The 18,669-nt window shown below is 39.7% G+C and overlaps 1 protein-coding gene across 2 annotated transcripts; it reads left to right on the top strand.

Moving 5' to 3' along the window:
* The first annotated feature begins 1,410 nt into the window (after positions 1-1,410).
* UBE2M (ubiquitin conjugating enzyme E2 M) lies at positions 1,411-15,928 on the top strand. 2 transcript variants are annotated; one of them, XM_083377905.1, is made up of 7 exons: positions 1,411-1,619; positions 1,931-2,148; positions 3,086-3,180; positions 5,601-5,639; positions 8,232-8,335; positions 10,063-10,126; positions 14,070-15,928. In XM_083377905.1, the coding sequence occupies exons 2-7, from the start codon at positions 2,040-2,042 to the stop codon at positions 14,208-14,210; spliced, it is 552 nt and encodes a 183-aa protein (XP_083234031.1). In that variant the 5' UTR covers positions 1,411-1,619; positions 1,931-2,039; the 3' UTR covers positions 14,211-15,928. The 2 variants fall into 2 exon arrangements, 1 of the variants encoding a protein (XP_083234031.1); XR_014494240.1 differs by lacking the exon at positions 1,411-1,619 and adding an exon at positions 13,548-13,663 and having other exon boundaries at positions 1,657-2,148; positions 14,070-14,200.
* The last annotated feature ends 2,741 nt before the right edge of the window (positions 15,929-18,669 follow it).

Below are 18,669 nucleotides of genomic sequence, written 5' to 3'. Positions count from 1 at the left end.
CTGCGGATGGTCCCTGATCTTCGGTCTTTCCACCGTGACCTGAAGACTTGGTTATTCCAACAAGTGGGTCTGGACTGACTATGTTTTTTAAATTTGGTTTTTTATTGAGTTAAATTGTCATGTATCTATTATATTTATAGTTTAATTCTTTTTAAAATTTTGTATTCCATGTTTCTTAAACTTTTTTGTTGTGAGCCTCCCTGAGTCCTTAGGGAGAAGGATGGCATATATCAACAAAAATAATAATAATAATGGAAGGGACCTTGGAGGTCATCTAGTCCAAACCCCTGCTCAGGCAGGAAACCCTATACCATTTCAGACAAATGGCTGTCCAATCTCTTCTTAAAAACTTGGTGTTGGAGCATTCACAGCTTCTGGAGGCAGGTTGTTCCAACTGGTTAATTGTCCTAACTGTCAGGAAGTTTCTCCTTAGTTCTAGGTTGCTTCTCTCCTTGACTAGTTTCCATCCATTCTCGTCCTGCCTTCAGGCGCTTTGGAGAATGGTTTGACTCCCTCTTCTTTGTGGCAGCCCTTGAGATATTGGAACACTGCTATCATGTCACCCCTCATCCTTCTCTTCAGACATACCTAATTCCAGCAACCGTTCGTCATATGCTTAGCCTCCAGACCTCTAGTTATCTTTGAACTCTTCTCTGTACTCTAGAGTCTCAACATCTTTTTTACATCTTGGTGACCAAAACTGGATGTTAGTATTCCAAGTGTGTCCTTACCAAGACATTGTAAAGTGGTATTTAATACTTCACATGGTCCTCACAGTGGGAGGATTATTAAAACTACAGAATGTGTAAGAAAGCAGAAGAAATCTTGAAAATATCTAAATATATTTGATAAAATGCAAAGACTAGGGTAGGCTCACGGGTGTCCGTATAAGAACGAATCCCCCATTGCTTTGTTAAACATGAAACAACTGGGAAGCTAATTTGCAGGAAAGCGGAATCTATATACGGATTTCTATGGAAACTTTTTGCTGTGCCAGCTAGAAAGAAATGCTTGGCTAATTGAAGCAGAAACATTTCCCGATAACTGCGGCATGAGCACAGTGAAACGTAAAGAGAAAAAACAAAGAGATTTCCTCGAAACTCTCATTTCCGTTATGCACGTGGATGACTTTGTTATGCAGGTTCAATCGCCCTGCGCAAAAGAGGGCTGAGAGAAACATATTTGCTTTTCTTTCAGCATTCATAGGACGTTTACTGAGACGAGATTTTAAACAACTGTACTAACATAAAACTTTGATACTTCCTGCTTTTTTCTTTCTCTCCGGAACGCTTGCCCCGCAAACTGCCATAATCAATTGGGAACCGGACATCTTAGAAAAGCGCTATGACGCTGTGACTCTTGGAGTCCCAGAATTCTAAGTCGAGAGCCGAATGCCGGGCGGAAAACTCTGCCTCAGATTCCTCAGCCGGAAGCCCGAGGAAATAGAAAACAGAAAGCCGAATCGGAAAATCACGAGAGCTCCTTTAAAAATAAATAAATAAATAAAATCAAAGAAGGCTGAGCCCTCAGCTAGAAAGCCCGACAGCTTTGAAAAGCGACACTAGTCTCCAGCGAAGGCAGCTGAGTCCTACCGGAGAGTGGGCAAGTGGGCGGAGCTTGTGAGTATAAGACGGAAGTTACCGACGTTCTTCCGGGAAGGGCCGAAGAGTGCTGTCCGTTGCCGTCCGACTTACACACGGATCCCGCAATAGGAAAAGCAGCACCGGCGGTCGCAGCGGCGGCGTTCTGAGGCGGGCCTGCCCCGGTTGCCTGGCCCTTTCCCTGGCTCGCTCGCCTCCCCGTCTCCCTTCCTTTCCCCCCTCGCCCGGCTTCCCCGCCCTTCCCCGTCCCGTCTCTCTCGGCCGGCCAGGCCAGGCCAGGCCGCGGGAGTCGCCGTCCCCCTACCTTTCCCTCCTTCTCTTTTCTTAAGAGCCGCGCAGTATTGGGCCGGGCCTGGCTGCGGTAGCCAGTGGGACAGGTCGAGGCCAGGGTCAGAAGGGCGAAAGAACAGTTCGCCGAGCCACCAGAAGCCAGCCAAGATGATCAAGCTATTCTCGTTGAAACAGCAGAAGAAGGAGGAGGAATCGGCTGGCGGCACCAAAGGCTCCAGCAAGAAAGCGTCTGCCGCGCAGCTCCGCATCCAGAAAGGTTACTGTTTGTGTGTGTGTGGATAGGATTAAAACTGCCCACCGAGGGCTTGCTTGTCACCGTGGATGATCATCACCGTTTTTTTCATTTTCGTGCCTTAGTGTTTCGGCTCTTGTTAATACATTTATCTAATGATCTCAGCAGCCCTTTAAGGTAGGCCAAGCTTTGGTAAGCGTGGCTGGAAAGCCCTTCTTGCTAATGACTGCTTGATGAGTTCATGGGAAATCATTGAACAGGTCCTGATTCCTTTTGCTGCCAGAACTCTCTTGGAATTTAGGAGTCTGGCTTTTCAGACTCACAAACCCAGGGTGGTCTGATTTTCTTCATAGAATAAGTTATAAACACACTATAATGACCTAAAGTAATTTGTAGATACCTGAATACTTTCTCAAACTGCATATTGCTGATTATTTTGTTTCCTTGTCCTTCCTCTACAACATTTTGGCTATTGAACAACTCAATTTTTTATTAATCTATCTGGGGCACATGCTGTGTTTTATAATTGAGGTAGGTAAAATGAGGACCCAGATTGTTGGGGGCAATAAGCTGACTTTGTAATAATGCCGCTTGGCGGGGGCCGAAAGCCCTAATAAGCAGGCATATACATAGAATGAAGGCTATTGCTAAGCACATTGGTTTGTGCTTAAATTGTAAGCCGCCCTGAGTCTTCGGAGAAGGGCGGGATATAAATGGGATTAAAATAAAATAAAAATTAAAATAATTTCAAATATTTTGTTTATTTTTTTTCAAATCCATGCCTATAACTTCCCCCCTTTTCTAAAAGTTTTCAGAGAAGTATCAGTTTTTAACTAATGACCAACCTAAAGAGCAATTATATATTTTGGTTTGGGAATAGAGGCTTTTCTACTGATTTAGTCAAGTCTCTCTAGTCAGCTGTATTTTCTAAACTGGCAATTTCTTCTGCTTTTTCTGACAGATATAAATGAACTGAATTTGCCGAAAACATGCGAAATAGACTTTTCAGACCAGGATGATCTTCTCAATTTCAAGCTAGTTATCTGCCCTGATGAGGTGAGTGATGTGGGTATAGGAAGAAACTTTACAATGTTCCTGCATATTGTCCTATTTAAACAATGGAGCCCCCTAATTAGTAAGCTAATAGGCAGTACCCTCTGCTGTGTGACTTTCTCCCACCCCCACCCTTGTATGTTTTTCTCTGTATAAGGGATGATTGATAGAATTGGTTTGGAGAAAAACTACTTATTGAAAATTTTAATCATGAGGGCTCTTGTATTTGAAATCATGAAGATGATACTTTCTGGGATATTCCCTTTTAATGTTCATTTCATCCTGCCATATTTTTTTTACTTTTTATACATAACCTTCTTATTGTCACTGCACCATAAATATTAAACCTGTTTGCTTTTTTGTTTTTAGGGTAGTGTCAGGACCCACCCCAAACCACGTCTTAGGAAGACAAAAACTCTTGGAGCCAAATCTTAGTCCAAAAGGAATCTTTACTATGACATGCTTGGTTGTAGGAAAGGAGACAGGGCTTAATATTTCCACGATGTAAACCCTTATAAAGAGTTCCCGGTTTAACCCCCCTTAATCCCCATTTGGTCAGTCCCCCATCCTTCCTCTCCCATCTCGTGGGAAAAAGGAAGTTAGGACCCTTTTGTTTATTGCTGTCTACCGTGACAAAAAACAGATGCTAGCCCCCCCTTTTGTTTCCCCAGTTCAAAAGGCTTCTCCTTTCCTTTGAAATGCCTATTGCCGGTTCAATACACATCTGTCCTCTTCTCTTCGGGAGATGGCAGAATCCATGGGATATGTTTGAAACATTCCATTTATGAATATGATATAAATGGATTCTGACAGGTAGTTATAGTAAAAGATTTTCCAAAATTGCCTATTTTTAAATTTATCTGTGCAAAAGGCAATATATTTATTTATTTGTTTGTTTGTTTGTTTTATATACCGCCCTTCTCCCGGAGGACTCAGGGCGGTGTACAGAGCAATAAAGTAAGAATACAATAAAGCAATAAAGTGAGAAAATTTTAAAACCCAAATCCATCAGGCCAGGCCGGCTTGTTGGAATAGATAAGTTTTTAGATCACGCCGGAAGGAGCGAAGGTCGGGGGCCATCCGGATTTCAGCTGGTAAGCGGTTCCAAAGGATTGGCGCACCCACCGAGAATGCTCTCCCCATAGCTTGAATGTTATTGGTTAATTTTGAACATAGCCACCTCCCTACTTATAAGAGAATGTGCATGCTTAATGTAGCTATGTTATAATACATTTATTATTGTTATTCCCCCAAAAAAGATTGCAGTGTGTTTTTCAGTTGAATTGTATGGCATATATGTTACATTAAAGATGGAAAAAATTCTGAAAGTGATTTATCTTGGTCTGGTTTTTTTACATCTCAAAAGACCTAGCATTTTAACAGGTATGTAGACTTTTTATATGTACTGTAAATGGCTTTAGCCATACCTCAGGAATGTTTTACCTGTTCAGAAGCTGGTCTTAAGTAATGATTGGTTACTGGTTACTTTGGTTGGGAAACTTCATGAGTGGGATGAATCAGCACTCCAATGTATCCTGTTATATTGACATTCATACCAGTACATGTCTGTTATATTTTTACTTTTGTCCTTGTAAGTCCATTATTGCTTAAAATTCTTCACATTTTGAATGCAATGTGTTTCATTTTGTACATAGGCTAATTTTGTAGGTAGGCAAAATGTCTTCACAAATAGGTTTTCTAAAGCAGGGAGAATTGTGGATGATGAGAAAATAAGGAGACAACATTCTATTTTTAGTCAATCTGATGTGATAACCTTAAAGCACATGTATAAAATACACAAGATGAATCTGTGTGACAGCTTTCCTTGCTGTTTGATCCAGAATATTGAAGCATATTTTTTAATTTATTTATTTAATTTATTTTAATTTTAATTTTAATTTATTGTACAGAGGCCTTTATTTTTAATTTTATCTTAACTTCTGTATTTATTGTATGTTATTGTTGTTAGCCGCCCTGAGTCCTTCGGGAGATAGGGCGGCATATAAGTCCCAATAATAAATAAATAAATAAATAATCCCATTCAGAAGTTAGAATGTTAGCAAATAAAGACTGTCCTCTTTCCAGTACAACGTTCTGTCTGCTACCTTTTTTACTTCTTTACTTGCAGAAATACATGTAAAGCTAAATAACTAAGAATTCCCCATTGTCCATGTATTTTTGGCCTATTCTAGTTTGGGTGGCTGATTGTATTTCCAGGATTTGGGAGTGTGAAGTAAAGAGATATGCCCTAAAATGGCAAACATCTAGGGAAGTTGATGGTTTGTGTTGGATTGGAAAGTGAACTGCTTTGTTGTAACTTTAGTGTTGTCCACCTCCCATTTTTCCATATCTGAAATTTATGAGAGTTGTTTCCTTCTATTTGGAGTCATACTTGCTTAAATTGTCCAATGTTTGTCTTACAGGGATTCTATAAAGGTGGGAAATTTGTATTCAGCTTTAAGGTAAGCAATCTGTCTGCTTGCTATTTAAGACATCTAATAGGTCAAATACTATATATCTAACTTTTCTGATGCACAAAATAACAGGGATAATACTGTTCATTAGATTTCAGCCATCATTGTGTGATTTGGGTAGCAACATATGGATGAATGGTGTCAGCATAAAAACAATTTAATTCAGGGCAGAGATTGGGAATTATAGGTTGCCATAAATCAAATGTTTTTGGGTGCTTCATTGTTTTCTACTTAGAGCTGAGCTGGGTTTAGCTTCTGAAGTGGGGAAAATCTCTTACATTTTTGAGACTCATATCAGTAGATTGATTACTTAATGAGCAATTATGTAGAATCCCAAGTATGCTTGGAACTATGATAAAGATGATGAAGGGGAGTTGACAAAGTTTGCCCTAGATATTTTGCCTGTTAAAGAGTGGTAATAAATAAATCAGTTGCTGAGAATGAAACATTTTGAAAAGAGTACTAATAAATAGTCTTGAATTATTGCTGAAGAAAGCAACTGTTAATGGTTACTGTCTAAGGCACATTGGATCAGCTTCTGCGTCTGGATTTTCAGAAAGTTGAAATGATCTGTGTTTCACAATTAATTGTAAGTTAATTACATTTGAAAAAGTGGACATTGTGTTTGAATATATTATATTTATGACTCATGGATTATTTGATAGTCATTTGCTATACTTAAAATATTGTGTCCCCAAAATTGTCTGTTGGGCACATGTGGTAGTCAGTGACAACCTTCTATGTGATTTCTGCATAAATCATGAGTTTAGAAATCAGATTCATTATTATAATTTTTGTTTCTTAAAATAATACCTGAAGAAATTGCTTCCATGATGTATTAAATGTCTGAAATATAGGCTAGCTTACTAGCCAGCTATCCCATAGTCTTCCAATAATTTGGTTGTGTATATGTTCAGCATATACTTCATAGGTGTATATTGACATCCCAATAGCTTCAATTTTCATTTAAAGAAAATACAGTAATGAATATTAATAGATATCTGAATACGTAGATTGCTTAAAGTACAGGACAGCCAAAAATTGCTTGGATTTGAATTGCTTTTATATATTAGAGGAACTTTTGCCAGTCCTTCTCATAAAAATGCTTAGTGTAAACTATGTGTACTTCCCTTTGTGTCAAAAGTAAGTCTATGAAAATCTTACAACAATTGGGTTAAAATAATGCAAATACAGAAAACTTCAAGTGTGTAGGTTTTTAGAAAGCCTGTGTCTTTAGTTGGAAATTAAGGAAGCAGGAAACTTCATGCTGTAGCAATGTCTGCCATTTCTGTCTTTGGCAATTCTTACCTTTACTAAAAAAAATTATTCAGTGAGTCAGAACTATCACTAGAAATTAGGAAATTTTATGGCTGTTTGTCAGAAGAGAAAAGAAAGGGTCTAATGTCCACATTTCTGGTGAGAATTCCAGGGAGAATTAGTCTTTCCTTCCTGGGGTGACAAAAATGAAATTGTAAGGATCTGTTTCCCCAGGAAAGCAAAACTCTTGTCTCCATTAACATTAATCAAAATAACTTTTACTGAGAGAGAGAGATTGGATGCAGAAAAGTCAGGCGAAATGTGAAGGTCCTGCACAAAGTGCAAAGCAATTCTTTTGTTTTTCCCCAAACCCAATCCCTGCTATAGTAGTCCACCAGCAGCCAATATGATGCCACAGAGATGTTATGAGAACACTGAAGTGCTGGGTAGATAACAGATCACTCTTATGGCATGGTGACCTTGGAACCAGGCTTGAACCAGCTGAGAAAGGAGCTTCTCTGAAGACAGTCCCTGTCCCTAATTCCCTAACAGTGCCAGAAGCCTTTCTCCACCGTAACAGAATGGCAGGACACCTGCATAGTGGACCTGACAGAAATTTTAAAACAGTTCTAAATAAAGTGATTAGAGGGAAGGTACTCTTCTGGGAAGTAACTTGGAAAGTTTTCAAAAATACCCACTACTTTCAATTCAGTGAAAGTATTTAAGATTCCTGTCTTTGTCTCTTAAGTGTTCATGAAAAAATGCTACTGTCTTTGAAACAATTGCATTTTTATTGCATCCTTGCAAATTTTCAGAGTAGTAGGTATGGTTCATTATTTTACTCTGGTTGTCATTTGGATCTTTGTCAGTGTTCATACTCATAAAGATTTGGAGCTCATAATTCCAGCAGCTTAATTATAGCAACTGTTTTCATATTGCTTTACAATCAAGTTCTTAAAACAAAACTGCGTAATTAAAACAGTCATATACTGTAAACAAATGCTTCACACTGAAATCTTGATTGAATAGTGGATATCAATTATCTGGACACATTGCATTGTATACGTTGTCAGAGAAGCCAGGATTCCTCTCTGGTTTCTCCATTCTAGTTTGGGGCACTGGATAACTCAAAGTATAATTTACCTTCTGTACCATTCAAATATGGCAAAACCCAAACCTACTGGCAGAAAATTAGTGAAGAATGGGAAAGTCATAGATCGTTGTGTACATGGCCCAAATTTTTGGCAGCAATCTTGAATGGACGGTATCTAACATGAAAAAAAACCTGACAGAATGTTTTTCTCTTTTGTGTTTTGCTTCCAGGTCGGGCAAGGTTACCCGCATGATCCCCCCAAAGTCAAGTGTGAGACTATGGTGTATCACCCAAATATAGATTTAGAAGGCAATGTTTGCCTAAATATTCTCAGGTACAAAACATGTTCTGCTGTTCTTATATATTCTCTTTTCATTCCTATGTATTTTCTTGTTTGGAGGATTAGAGGAAGTTTTAAGAACAAATGTTGGGGAAGTATCAAACAAGTTACAAAATGTTTTTCATTTTGAACTGAGCATAATGCTTTTTGAGGCAACAAGTATTCACTGACTGCTCAACTACATACTGAATAACGGATGATTCACAGATCATAGGAAAAAGGGGCAGTCAAACCTTTGTCTGGGAACTCTGTCGCCCCCAGAGTTGCCTTTGACCATTACTGCTGAACATTGGTGGCACATTTTTTTCACTATCTTAAGGCAAACACACAAAATTTACTGCAAGCTTTACAATTTATCACAATTTAATCAACTAACAGTCCCTCCAAACTAAAAACAAAATTAGCACCTGTCACTTTGAATCACTGCCAATTCATTGTGGCCCTTGGTTTTCACATAAAATGTTAGGTGTGATCTCCAGATTTCAACAGTTATTGACTGCTGATTACATGAAGTGTTAATACCACTTTATGATACTTTGGTAAGACCACACTTGGAATACTGCATCCGGTTTTGGTCACCATGATGTAAAAAAGATGTTGAGACTCTAGAACAGGGCTGTCCAACTCGCAATGTCAGGTGACATGTTGCGACGTATCTCGATTTTTCCCCCAATGCCGGCAGTGGGGTTGGCATGACACATCCGGCCTATGGGCCGGCAGTTTGACACCCCTGCTCTAGAAAGAGTGCACAGAAGAGCAACGAAGATGATTAGGGGACTGGAGGCTAAAACATAAAGAACGGTTGCTGGAATTGGGTATGTCTAGTTTAATGAAAAGAAGGACTAAAGGTGACATGATAGTAATCTTCCAGTATCTCAGGGGTTGCCACAAAGAAGAGGGAGCCAAGCTGACTCCAAAGCACCTGAAGGCAGGACAAGAAACAATGGATGGAAACTAACCAAAGAGAGAAGCAACCCAGACCTAGGGAGAAATTTCCTGACAGAACAATTAATCAATGGAACAACTTGCCTCCAGAAGTTGTGAATGCTCCAACACTGGAAATTTTAAGGAAGAGATTGGACAACCATTTGTTTGAAATGGTATAAGGTTTCCTGCCTGAGCAGGGGGTTGGACTAGAAGACTTCCAACTCTGTTATTCTGACTTCTGTGCTAAGCTATGTTGGTTGTGTTCAGGCAAAACTACACATTCAATTACAACTTTTGTGTTTATGAATCTAGCTACACTAAGGAGTGTGGAAGAGAGCTTGCAACAATCATGCCAAACCCAATGCCCTCAGGATGTATTGAACTGGCACTGTGCTCAGCTGCAGCCAGCATGGATTAGGGAAGGCAATCTTCCTAGTGGGTGTATTTCTGAGCACTGCTGTTACTGTTTTTTTTTTAAGTATTTGTAATGTTGAACATATTTCTGTTTTTAAAAATCCTCTTATGCCATCATAATTAAAAGTGTGAGTAGAAATAAAAACCTGAAAGAGGACTGTCAAAAATTTTACTCTTGGGATATTGTCAGTATTTAATTATATGAAAATGTAATTAAAAGTGTCTTATGTTTTAAAGGATTTGGAATATTAAACATATTTCAATTTGGATCCTCATAAAATTTTATTTTAACAATGTGAATTTAAATAAATATTTTGTTATTTTTGGGTAAACTTTCCTGAGTCAGTGTTAATTTTTTTCATTATTTTTCTGGCCCACAGAGAGGACTGGAAGCCTGTACTAACAATAAACTCTATAATTTATGGCCTGCAGTATCTCTTCTTGGTAAGTATATGTGGAAAGGAGGTCTGAAACAGTGGCATTAAGGCTAGAGCACTATTCTGCTCAGTCTGGGCAGGAAGATTGAAAGATTGGGGGACAAATGATACAGTAAGATTTTTGCAGCTCAGACACAATTGAGATGAGAGCTATAATTGATGTTTTCATTAAAAGTAATAGTGTTTCCTTTGTTATAGTCGAAGTGACAAGTGTCATCTTAATATACATTATATATAAATTTCACTTTCCATAATAAAACCAACTGTAAATAATGTGAGGTGTAGTTTTAATAATTTGTGTATTGGAGCAGCTCTTTTTTCTAATAAGTATATTGTGGGTGGAGAGATAAGAACATGTGATTATGTCTCTTTAAACTACCAAAAAGATAAAAATACACACCTTCCACATATTTTAAATATAACACCGTCAACTTCAATAATTAATTTAATGGTAAGAGTTGGTCAGAATTTTAGTCCAAAGCGTTAGGAATATACAAAATAGCCTCTCCTGATAAAAGTAGGATTGTTACTACCTCTACTGTGGTGGCGAACCTATGACACGGGTGCCACAGGTGGCATGCAGAGCCCTCTCTGGGGCACGTGTGCCGTCGCCCCAGTCCTAGGCCTTCAGCTGGGTTTTATAAAACCTTTTCGCTTTAGGTCTCCGCAGAGTGCAAAAAAAAGAAAAAAGGTTCAATCAATCAATTTCAACTTCTTGCCGGAAAAAAAAGTTCTCGAAAAGTTGGAATTGATTGATTGAACTTTTTAGTCCCACCCAGTCTGCCATTACCACTGCACCCACACCCACCCAATGGGCCACGCCCCCCCCGGTACCCAATGATACGTAAGTGGGTTTTGGGTTGCAGTTTGGCCACTCAGTTTCTAAAAGGTTCGCCATCACTGCTATAGGGTGTGGCTAATATGAGAACATTTGCATTTAAGTAGAATGCTTTAAATCAAATTTTTAGCTTTCTAATATTGTTTTTCCTGACGAAATCTGACTACTCACAATTAAAAGCATTTGTTTCCAACCAGATGGAACTTTTCTATAATATCCAAAAGTGTGATCTCAAAACTCTTTTTGTCTTGTCCCTCCTGTTTTGCAGTATAGTGTCTTAGCATGATCCTGTTAACTCTGTTCGGTGAATATTACATCAGTGCATTTATTTTTATGGAGTAAATTGGAAATTAAAAAAATATTCGGCATGCTGTATTTCTAAGATGGCATCATAAATTTGACAATTGAGAATGTTCCACTTATTGAAATTTTTATTTATTAAACACAACATTAATTCTTTATGAAATGAAGTAAATATCCATGTGATCGTGTGATATCCTTGAAGTTGTGTGGTGAATCTTACTTCGGTGGTATGGTGGGGCCACACTCCAAAAATTTAGTAGGGTAGAGGCAAAATATGAACATTTCTCTTAGGTTCGATTTAAATTGCTAGATCAAATATAATTTATGTTTTTCTAGTTTTGTCATTTCAATTTGAGAAATAAAAATTGGAACGTTTAGAACAGATTTAGATTTAAATCCCTTTGGCCTAAATATTTATGACTTAGATAAAAAGGGCACCCTGTAACATTGTATAAAGAATGTATTAATAACATTGTCCTTTTTTATCTACAAAAATAAGTTTTAATCATTTTAAAGAAGATGGATGAATTGGGTATTGATATTTTTGATATTTATAGAGCATTGAAGTACAATTAAAATCAGGTTATAAAATGGCATGTAGATTTTTTTTAAAAAAATACACATGTATTTTTATATGTATTAAATAGAATTTTTGACAACCTGACTTGCGCAAATTATATTTATTTATTTATTTATTTAATTTATATACCGCCCTTCTCTCAAGAGACTCAGGGCGGTGAACAGGGCAATACATAAAAGTTAGATACAAAAATTAAAATTAAAATTATTAAAACATGATTAAACAATGCCCATAAATAATACAAATTTAAAATTGAAGTTATTAATAAAAATCCCAACCCGTCCCATCAGGCCAGGCCCGCTTGTTTAAAGAGATGGGTTTTAAGGTCGCGCCGGAAGGAGCGGAGATTGGGCGCCATCCGGAGCTCAACCGGAAGATGGTTCCATAAATCCGGTGCACCCACAGAGAACGCTCTCCCCCTGGGGGCCACCAGTCGGCATTCTTTGACCGGCGGCACCCTGAGGAGGCCCTCTCTGTGGGAGCGTACTGGGCGGAGGGAAGTTGACGCCGGCTGCAGGTGCTCCCCAAGGTATTCTGGACCCATGCCATGAATGGCTTTGTAGGTCATTACCAACACCTTGAACCTCACCCGGAAGACAACTGGTAACCAATGCAGCTCGCGGAGCAAAGGTGTGACACGGGAGTATCGGGAAACTCCCAATACAACTCTCGCGGCTGCATTCTGTACCAGTTGGAGCCTCCGAGTGGTCTTCAAGGGTAGCCCCATGTAGAGAGCGTTGCAGTAATCAAGACGAGAGGTCACGAGCGCATGAGTGACCGTGCGCAAGGCATCCCGGTCTAGATAGGGCCGCAACTGGCGCACCAGGCGAACCTGGGCGAACGCCCCCCTAGTCACAGCTACAATATGATCTTCTAAGGAGAGTTGTGAGTCTAGGAGGACTCCCAAGTTGCGAGCCCTATCTATTCCTGAAGCAGTACAAATTATATAAAGCAGTACATTAACAGAGGGATAGAATCAAGATCAAGTGAAGTATTAATACCACTTTACAATGCTTTGGTAAGGCCACACCTGGAATACTCCATCCAGTTTTGGTCACCACAATGTAAAAAGATGTCGAGATTCTAGAAAGGGTACAGAGAAGAGCAACAAAGATGATTAGGGGGCTGGAGGTTAAAACATATAGGGAACGGTTGCTGGAATTGGATATGTCTAGTTCAACGAAGAGAAGGGTGAGGGGTGACATGATAGCAGTGTTCCAATATCTCAGGGGCTGCCACAAAGAAGAGGGAGTCAAGCTATTCTCCAAAGCACCTGAAGGCAGGACAAGAAGCAAAGGATGGAAACTAACCAGAGAAGCAACCTAGAACTAAGGAGAAACTTCCTGACAGTTAGAACAATTAACCAGTGGAACAACCTGCCTCCAGAAGTGGTGAATGCTCCAACACTGGAAGTTTTTAAGAAGAGACTGGACAGCCATTTGCCTGAAATAGTATAGGGTTTCCTGCCTGAGCAGGGGGTTGGACTAGATGACCTCCAAGGTCCCTTCCAACTTGTTGTTGTTGTTGTTGTTGTTGTTGTTGTTGTTGTTGTTGTTGTTATTATTATTATTATTATTATTATTATTATTATTATTATTATTATAAAAATTCCTCTGGGCTTTTAACTTTCTAGCCTATTGGTAAAAAAGATCATTTCCCAAAAAGCAGTTCCATTTCATAACAATAGTAACTTCCATATATTTACAGTTTGGAGTTGATTGGTGTAATGATATAGGAGGATGATCTTGGGAGATCGGGTGAAGTGAAGCTACCTAGGGAATGACCAGAAATGAGAAAGCATAAGACACAGCTGCCTATGGAAGGTGGAGTAAGAGGCTTGGGAAGGATCCTCCCTAAATTATCAGGCTGTAAAAGTGACTTTGAGAAAATTATACTTTTGAAACTTGTATTATTTTAATGTAGTTTTATAATAAAGTAGAATTAGCTTATCTGATACTTCCTGTCTGGTTTATCCAGTAAGGCTGCAATTCTCAATATACAATTCAGTTTTATAGCCCAATAATTTAGGAAGGGTCTGTTCTTTTGGAGTGGTTTATGCTAGTTGGCAAACACAGGGCAAAATTATACTGAGTGAAGAGTGACTTTTTAAGAGATAGTAAGATGCTGTTGCTTACTCTTGCAGCCTGATTAAAATGGATTCCTTGTACGTGAAAATCTTTAAACTGCTACAAAACTCTGGCATTTAATGGTGTTCTCTTCCCTCTCTAGGAGCCAAACCCCGAAGACCCCTTGAACAAAGAGGCTGCTGAAGTACTCCAGAACAACAGACGCCTGTTTGAGCAGAACGTCCAGCGCTCGATGCGGGGTGGCTACATTGGTTCCACCTACTTTGAGCGCTGCCTCAAATAGAACTGACTGGCTCCGGGCACAAACTTGCTCCCCCTCCCCCCATCTCCTTCTAGCTCTTCTAAGGGACTCAGCCAACACCGCTGCCTTCAAGGGGGCACAGGAGTCAGAAATGGCAGGCGACCCCCTCCATCTTCTTTTTCTCCCTTCCTTTTCCCCTCCATCTGCTCACCTACTGCCCCTGCCAGCCTGGAGCTTCAGCAACCACTGTCTCACCAGATCCTTGTACCTCCCTCACTGCTCGCTCTCTCTGCTGCTGTGGGGTGAGGGCTGAGGTTACTGCTGCTTCTTTGTCTCACTCCTTGTGTTGGGGTAGCCACCTATTCCTGACTGTGTGGGACCCCATCCGTCTTTCTGGGAACTGTGGTTTTGCTGCTAAGAACAAGAAGGCTCCCTATGTGCTCTGGCATTCCTGCAGTGCAGTGTTATTCAGCTGCGAGATCAGCAGGCCACTTGCCTCTCTTTTCCTCTCCTGCTGTGCACCACAGCTTCTGACCATAACTATTTATTAAAGGGGGAGGCTCTTGAGGACTGGTGGAAGGCTAGAGCAGGGTGCTCAGCTGCCTTCACTCTGCCCCAGGCATTGTGGCTCAAGGGTAGGGGCTGAGCCAGGCCTGGGATATTTCTTCTAGGATCAACTTACTCGGGTGTCTGGTTTTTAAGGAAAAGCTAATAAAGCCACCACCATCGCCATCAAACCCACCAATGCTAATAGTAGTAGTAATAAAAGTAACAGGGACACTGCTGATCCTATTGTTGTCTACCAGGGCCTGCCCAACAATGAACTCTACTCTGCCTCTCCAGTGACTCCTGCAAGTCCCTGGCCAACATTAAGCCACTGTCATTCTAGTGTGTCAGGTTATTAAAGGGGAATGTTAGCACATTCAATTTGCCCCTTTGCCTTTCATTTTCTGCTTCCTTCTTCCCTGGTTGGTGCAGGGGTGGAGAGGGCAGGGGAAAGTGATGTGTAATGGCTTGGACATTGGTGACGGTGAAGTTCTGTGCCATCCTGAGAAACAGATAGTCTGTGTATATAGCAGGGGTGTCAAATGCTGGCCCACCGGCCGGATGCATCATCCAGAAGCCGCACCCACCCCATTGCTAGCAATGGCAAAACTCTCCCAATATGTTGCGTGACGTTGCAAGTTTGACATGTCTGTATATAGGAAGGAACTGAAGGTGAGTCCTAAAGAGGTGATGTATACAACATTTTGACAATGTTGATTTTGGCATACTAGTTGGACACATTTCTCCCATTAATAGAAGTACAGTTGCCACAACTGATACAGAATACTCTGCATACCTGGATATCTGAGTGTAGTTGTTAGAACAGAATTAATTTTATGACTGTTCTATGATATAGGATCTAACAAAGATGCCAACTTTCCACCATAATAAATTCTGCTTTGCTATAAAATCCCTTTCACAAACTGCCTCAAGAAAATTGCATTTCTCTACCAATTAGTGAAACTTCCTATTTATTGTAACCATATGCATCCAGTGTAGCTGTGCTGTAAACTTAACCTGGTCTGGCTCTATGCTACAATTGATAAGTCATACAAATATATATTCAGTGCCTGTATATACAAAGAAGAAGAAAGGTTATAAGAAAATCTACAGAGTTCTATCTGTCCATCCTTACAGTTCCCGGTCTCCTGCTGCTTACATTTTGAGAATTGTTCTTTAAAATTGTTAATATGGTAATTAAATTTTCTAGTGAAGAGGTAGTCCTTGACTAACTGTTAAATGACTGTTTGGAGTTACAACAGCACTGAAAAAAGTGCCTGACTGCTTTTCACACAACAGTTGCAGCATCCCGTGGTCATACGATCAAAATTCAGACATTTGGCAACTGGTTCATATTTATGATAGTTGCAGTGTCCTGGGATCATATGATCCTGTTTTGTGGCTTCCTGAGAAGCAAAATCAATAAATTCACTAAACAACCTTGTTACTAGCTTAACAACTGCAGGGATTCACTTAACCATGGCAAGAAAGGTTCATAAAATGCGGCAACACTCACTTAACAAATGTTTTATTTAACAACAAAGTTTGGGCTCAATTGTTAAGTCAAGGACTACGTGCTTTGCTTTAGTAAATGAGCCTTTTCCCAACTTTCCATCCTTTTAATATAGGCACTTATGCTAGTTGTTTCTAAAACAACTGTTCAAATGAGCTCGTTACCATTTTTTATGGTGGTACTAGTAGCTGAATGACGTCTACAGACAATCCTGACTGTGTCTATGAGGTTTCTAGGCTTCTGTTCTGAAGATGCAGGCAGTGGATCTGAAAGTTTAAGACTATAACCTGTCCTGCATGAACCACTACAACTAATGTAGAGGTGTGGTAATCTGTGAATAGTTAATGATTCAGGATTGCGGAAAGGGACAGACTTTTCTAACCTAAAGCCTATAAAAATAATTTACAGACCGAAACAAGCTTGTCTGTTTAGCCTTGGAGTGTCTCAGTAGTTAATAGGCCATGACCATAATAAAGTGCGCTCAGGATGGTGCTTAATTGCTGGTGGTAAAACAAAAATTGCTACTTTTCTGTCTCTTCCCCACCTTTTTCCTCTCTGTTGTTTTTATCGCCTTCGTTTGTGATAGTATAAGGCATGTGTATTAATGGCACACGCTAGGAGCTAGGAGCCAAGAGGGCAATAGGAAAGGTCAGCTGTCGTTGCCACCTTGCTTCAAGATTCTCAAGAGGTTCTGTTTAACTCTTACATCATTCTTGGGGCACTTTGTGCTAACAGTCATACAAAACACTGCATTGTCCTCTGTTCATGCTGTCTAATGAGATCACTGCTTATGTGCATCATGAATCTTTGGCTTGAACTAACTTATTTAAACATACTGGGTCTCTACATTTATGAATGGGTATGCTTATGCATAATCCTGGCCTGACTTGAGTGATGCAGTTGAGATTTAATTTCCCACCATGTCCAGCACACCTGCCAATATAGCTGAAATATAGCTGAGGAGGAGTTGTAGTCTAGCATCTTTTTTTTTAAAATGACAGTGACAAGGATGGAACTAGAAATGTTATCTATCCAAACCATATTGCACTGTCACACAGTATATTTTAGTGCAGTGTTTTTAAGACATGTAATCTTAAAACACAGGTGGTTAAATTACTTTCCTTGTCCCAAAATAAAGAACTGTGTGATGCGCTTTTTGGCTATGAACAGACCTGCAATGTAAATGATAAATGTTTCAGTGATCACTTTGTTCTCTGGCCAAGTGAAGGAATGACTGAAAAACAATATTCTTATCTTTTTGCATAGTTAACATAAATTCCGGCCCAAAAGATGAGATGTCATGGACAAATCCATGTAATATTATTGACAGCACCATGAAAGGGGTTTATCACTTTTGAAAAAATTTCAGAGATCTTTTTCAAGTACTAACTATTTTATTTTATTTTATTTTAATCCCATTTATATCCCGCCCTTCTCCGAAGACTCAGGGCGGCTTACAATCTAAAGCACAATGTGCTTAGCAATAGCCTTCATTCTATGTATATGCCTGGTTATTAGGGCTTTCGCCCCCCCCAGCGGCATTATTACAAAGTCAGCTTATTGCCCCCAACAATCTGGGTCCTCATTTTACCTACCTTGGAAGGATGGAACTACATCTAAGCCTGCTTACCTTTTTTGGAACTCAATGTAGGTTAGCTATGGGTTAGGATGCTGAGCTTGTCGATCAGATGGTCGGCAATTTGGCGGGTAGAATCCCGAGTGCCGCGTAACAGAGTGAGCACCTGTTACTCGTCCCAGCTTCTGCCAACCTAGCAGTTCGAAAGCATGTAAAAATGCAAGTAGAAAAATAGGGACACTACGGTGGAAAGGTAACAGTGTTCCATGCCCCTTTGGCATCTAGTCATGCCGGCCACATGACCACAAAGACGTCCTCGGACAAGCGCTGGCTCTTTGGCTTTGAAACAGAGATGAGCACCATTTGGAAATGACTAGCACGCATGTGCGGGGGAACCTTTACCTTTACCTTTATATGGGCAATGGCACATATAAAACAGAACAATTATGGATTTTGATTTTCCTTCAACCATAGAAACTCCAGAAACTTAATTTTAAGCCAATCATTGAACCAATCTATTTCTCAAGGTGGCAATTGTGAAAAAATTAATTTTTAAAGAAAGGTTATAATACTGAAATTACTATTTTATGGCCCAGTCATATTAAGTCATACCAATTAGTCATACTAAGATATCAATGCAATTGCATATTAGCCTGTCAAAAAAGGATGTAGATGATTCAGTTTAAAAAAAAATCAAATTAAGCTTGCTAATTTGGGATTTTATTGTCATTGCTGCTATTAAAGCTGAGTGGCAGCTTCATTTAAATTCCTATATACACATTCACTGCTATGCTTGCATTTTCAAATCCCATTCCTCTCAAAAGTCGGGATCCACATACTATGATCTGTCAGTCTACACATGCTCA

The sequence above is a fragment of the Vipera ursinii genome (assembly GCF_947247035.1).
Source record: "Vipera ursinii genome assembly, chromosome: Z".
NCBI classification, from domain to species: Eukaryota; Metazoa; Chordata; class Lepidosauria; order Squamata; family Viperidae; genus Vipera; species Vipera ursinii.
Note: the sequence above shows the minus strand (reverse complement) of the source record. Positions and strands in the feature narration are given on the sequence as shown.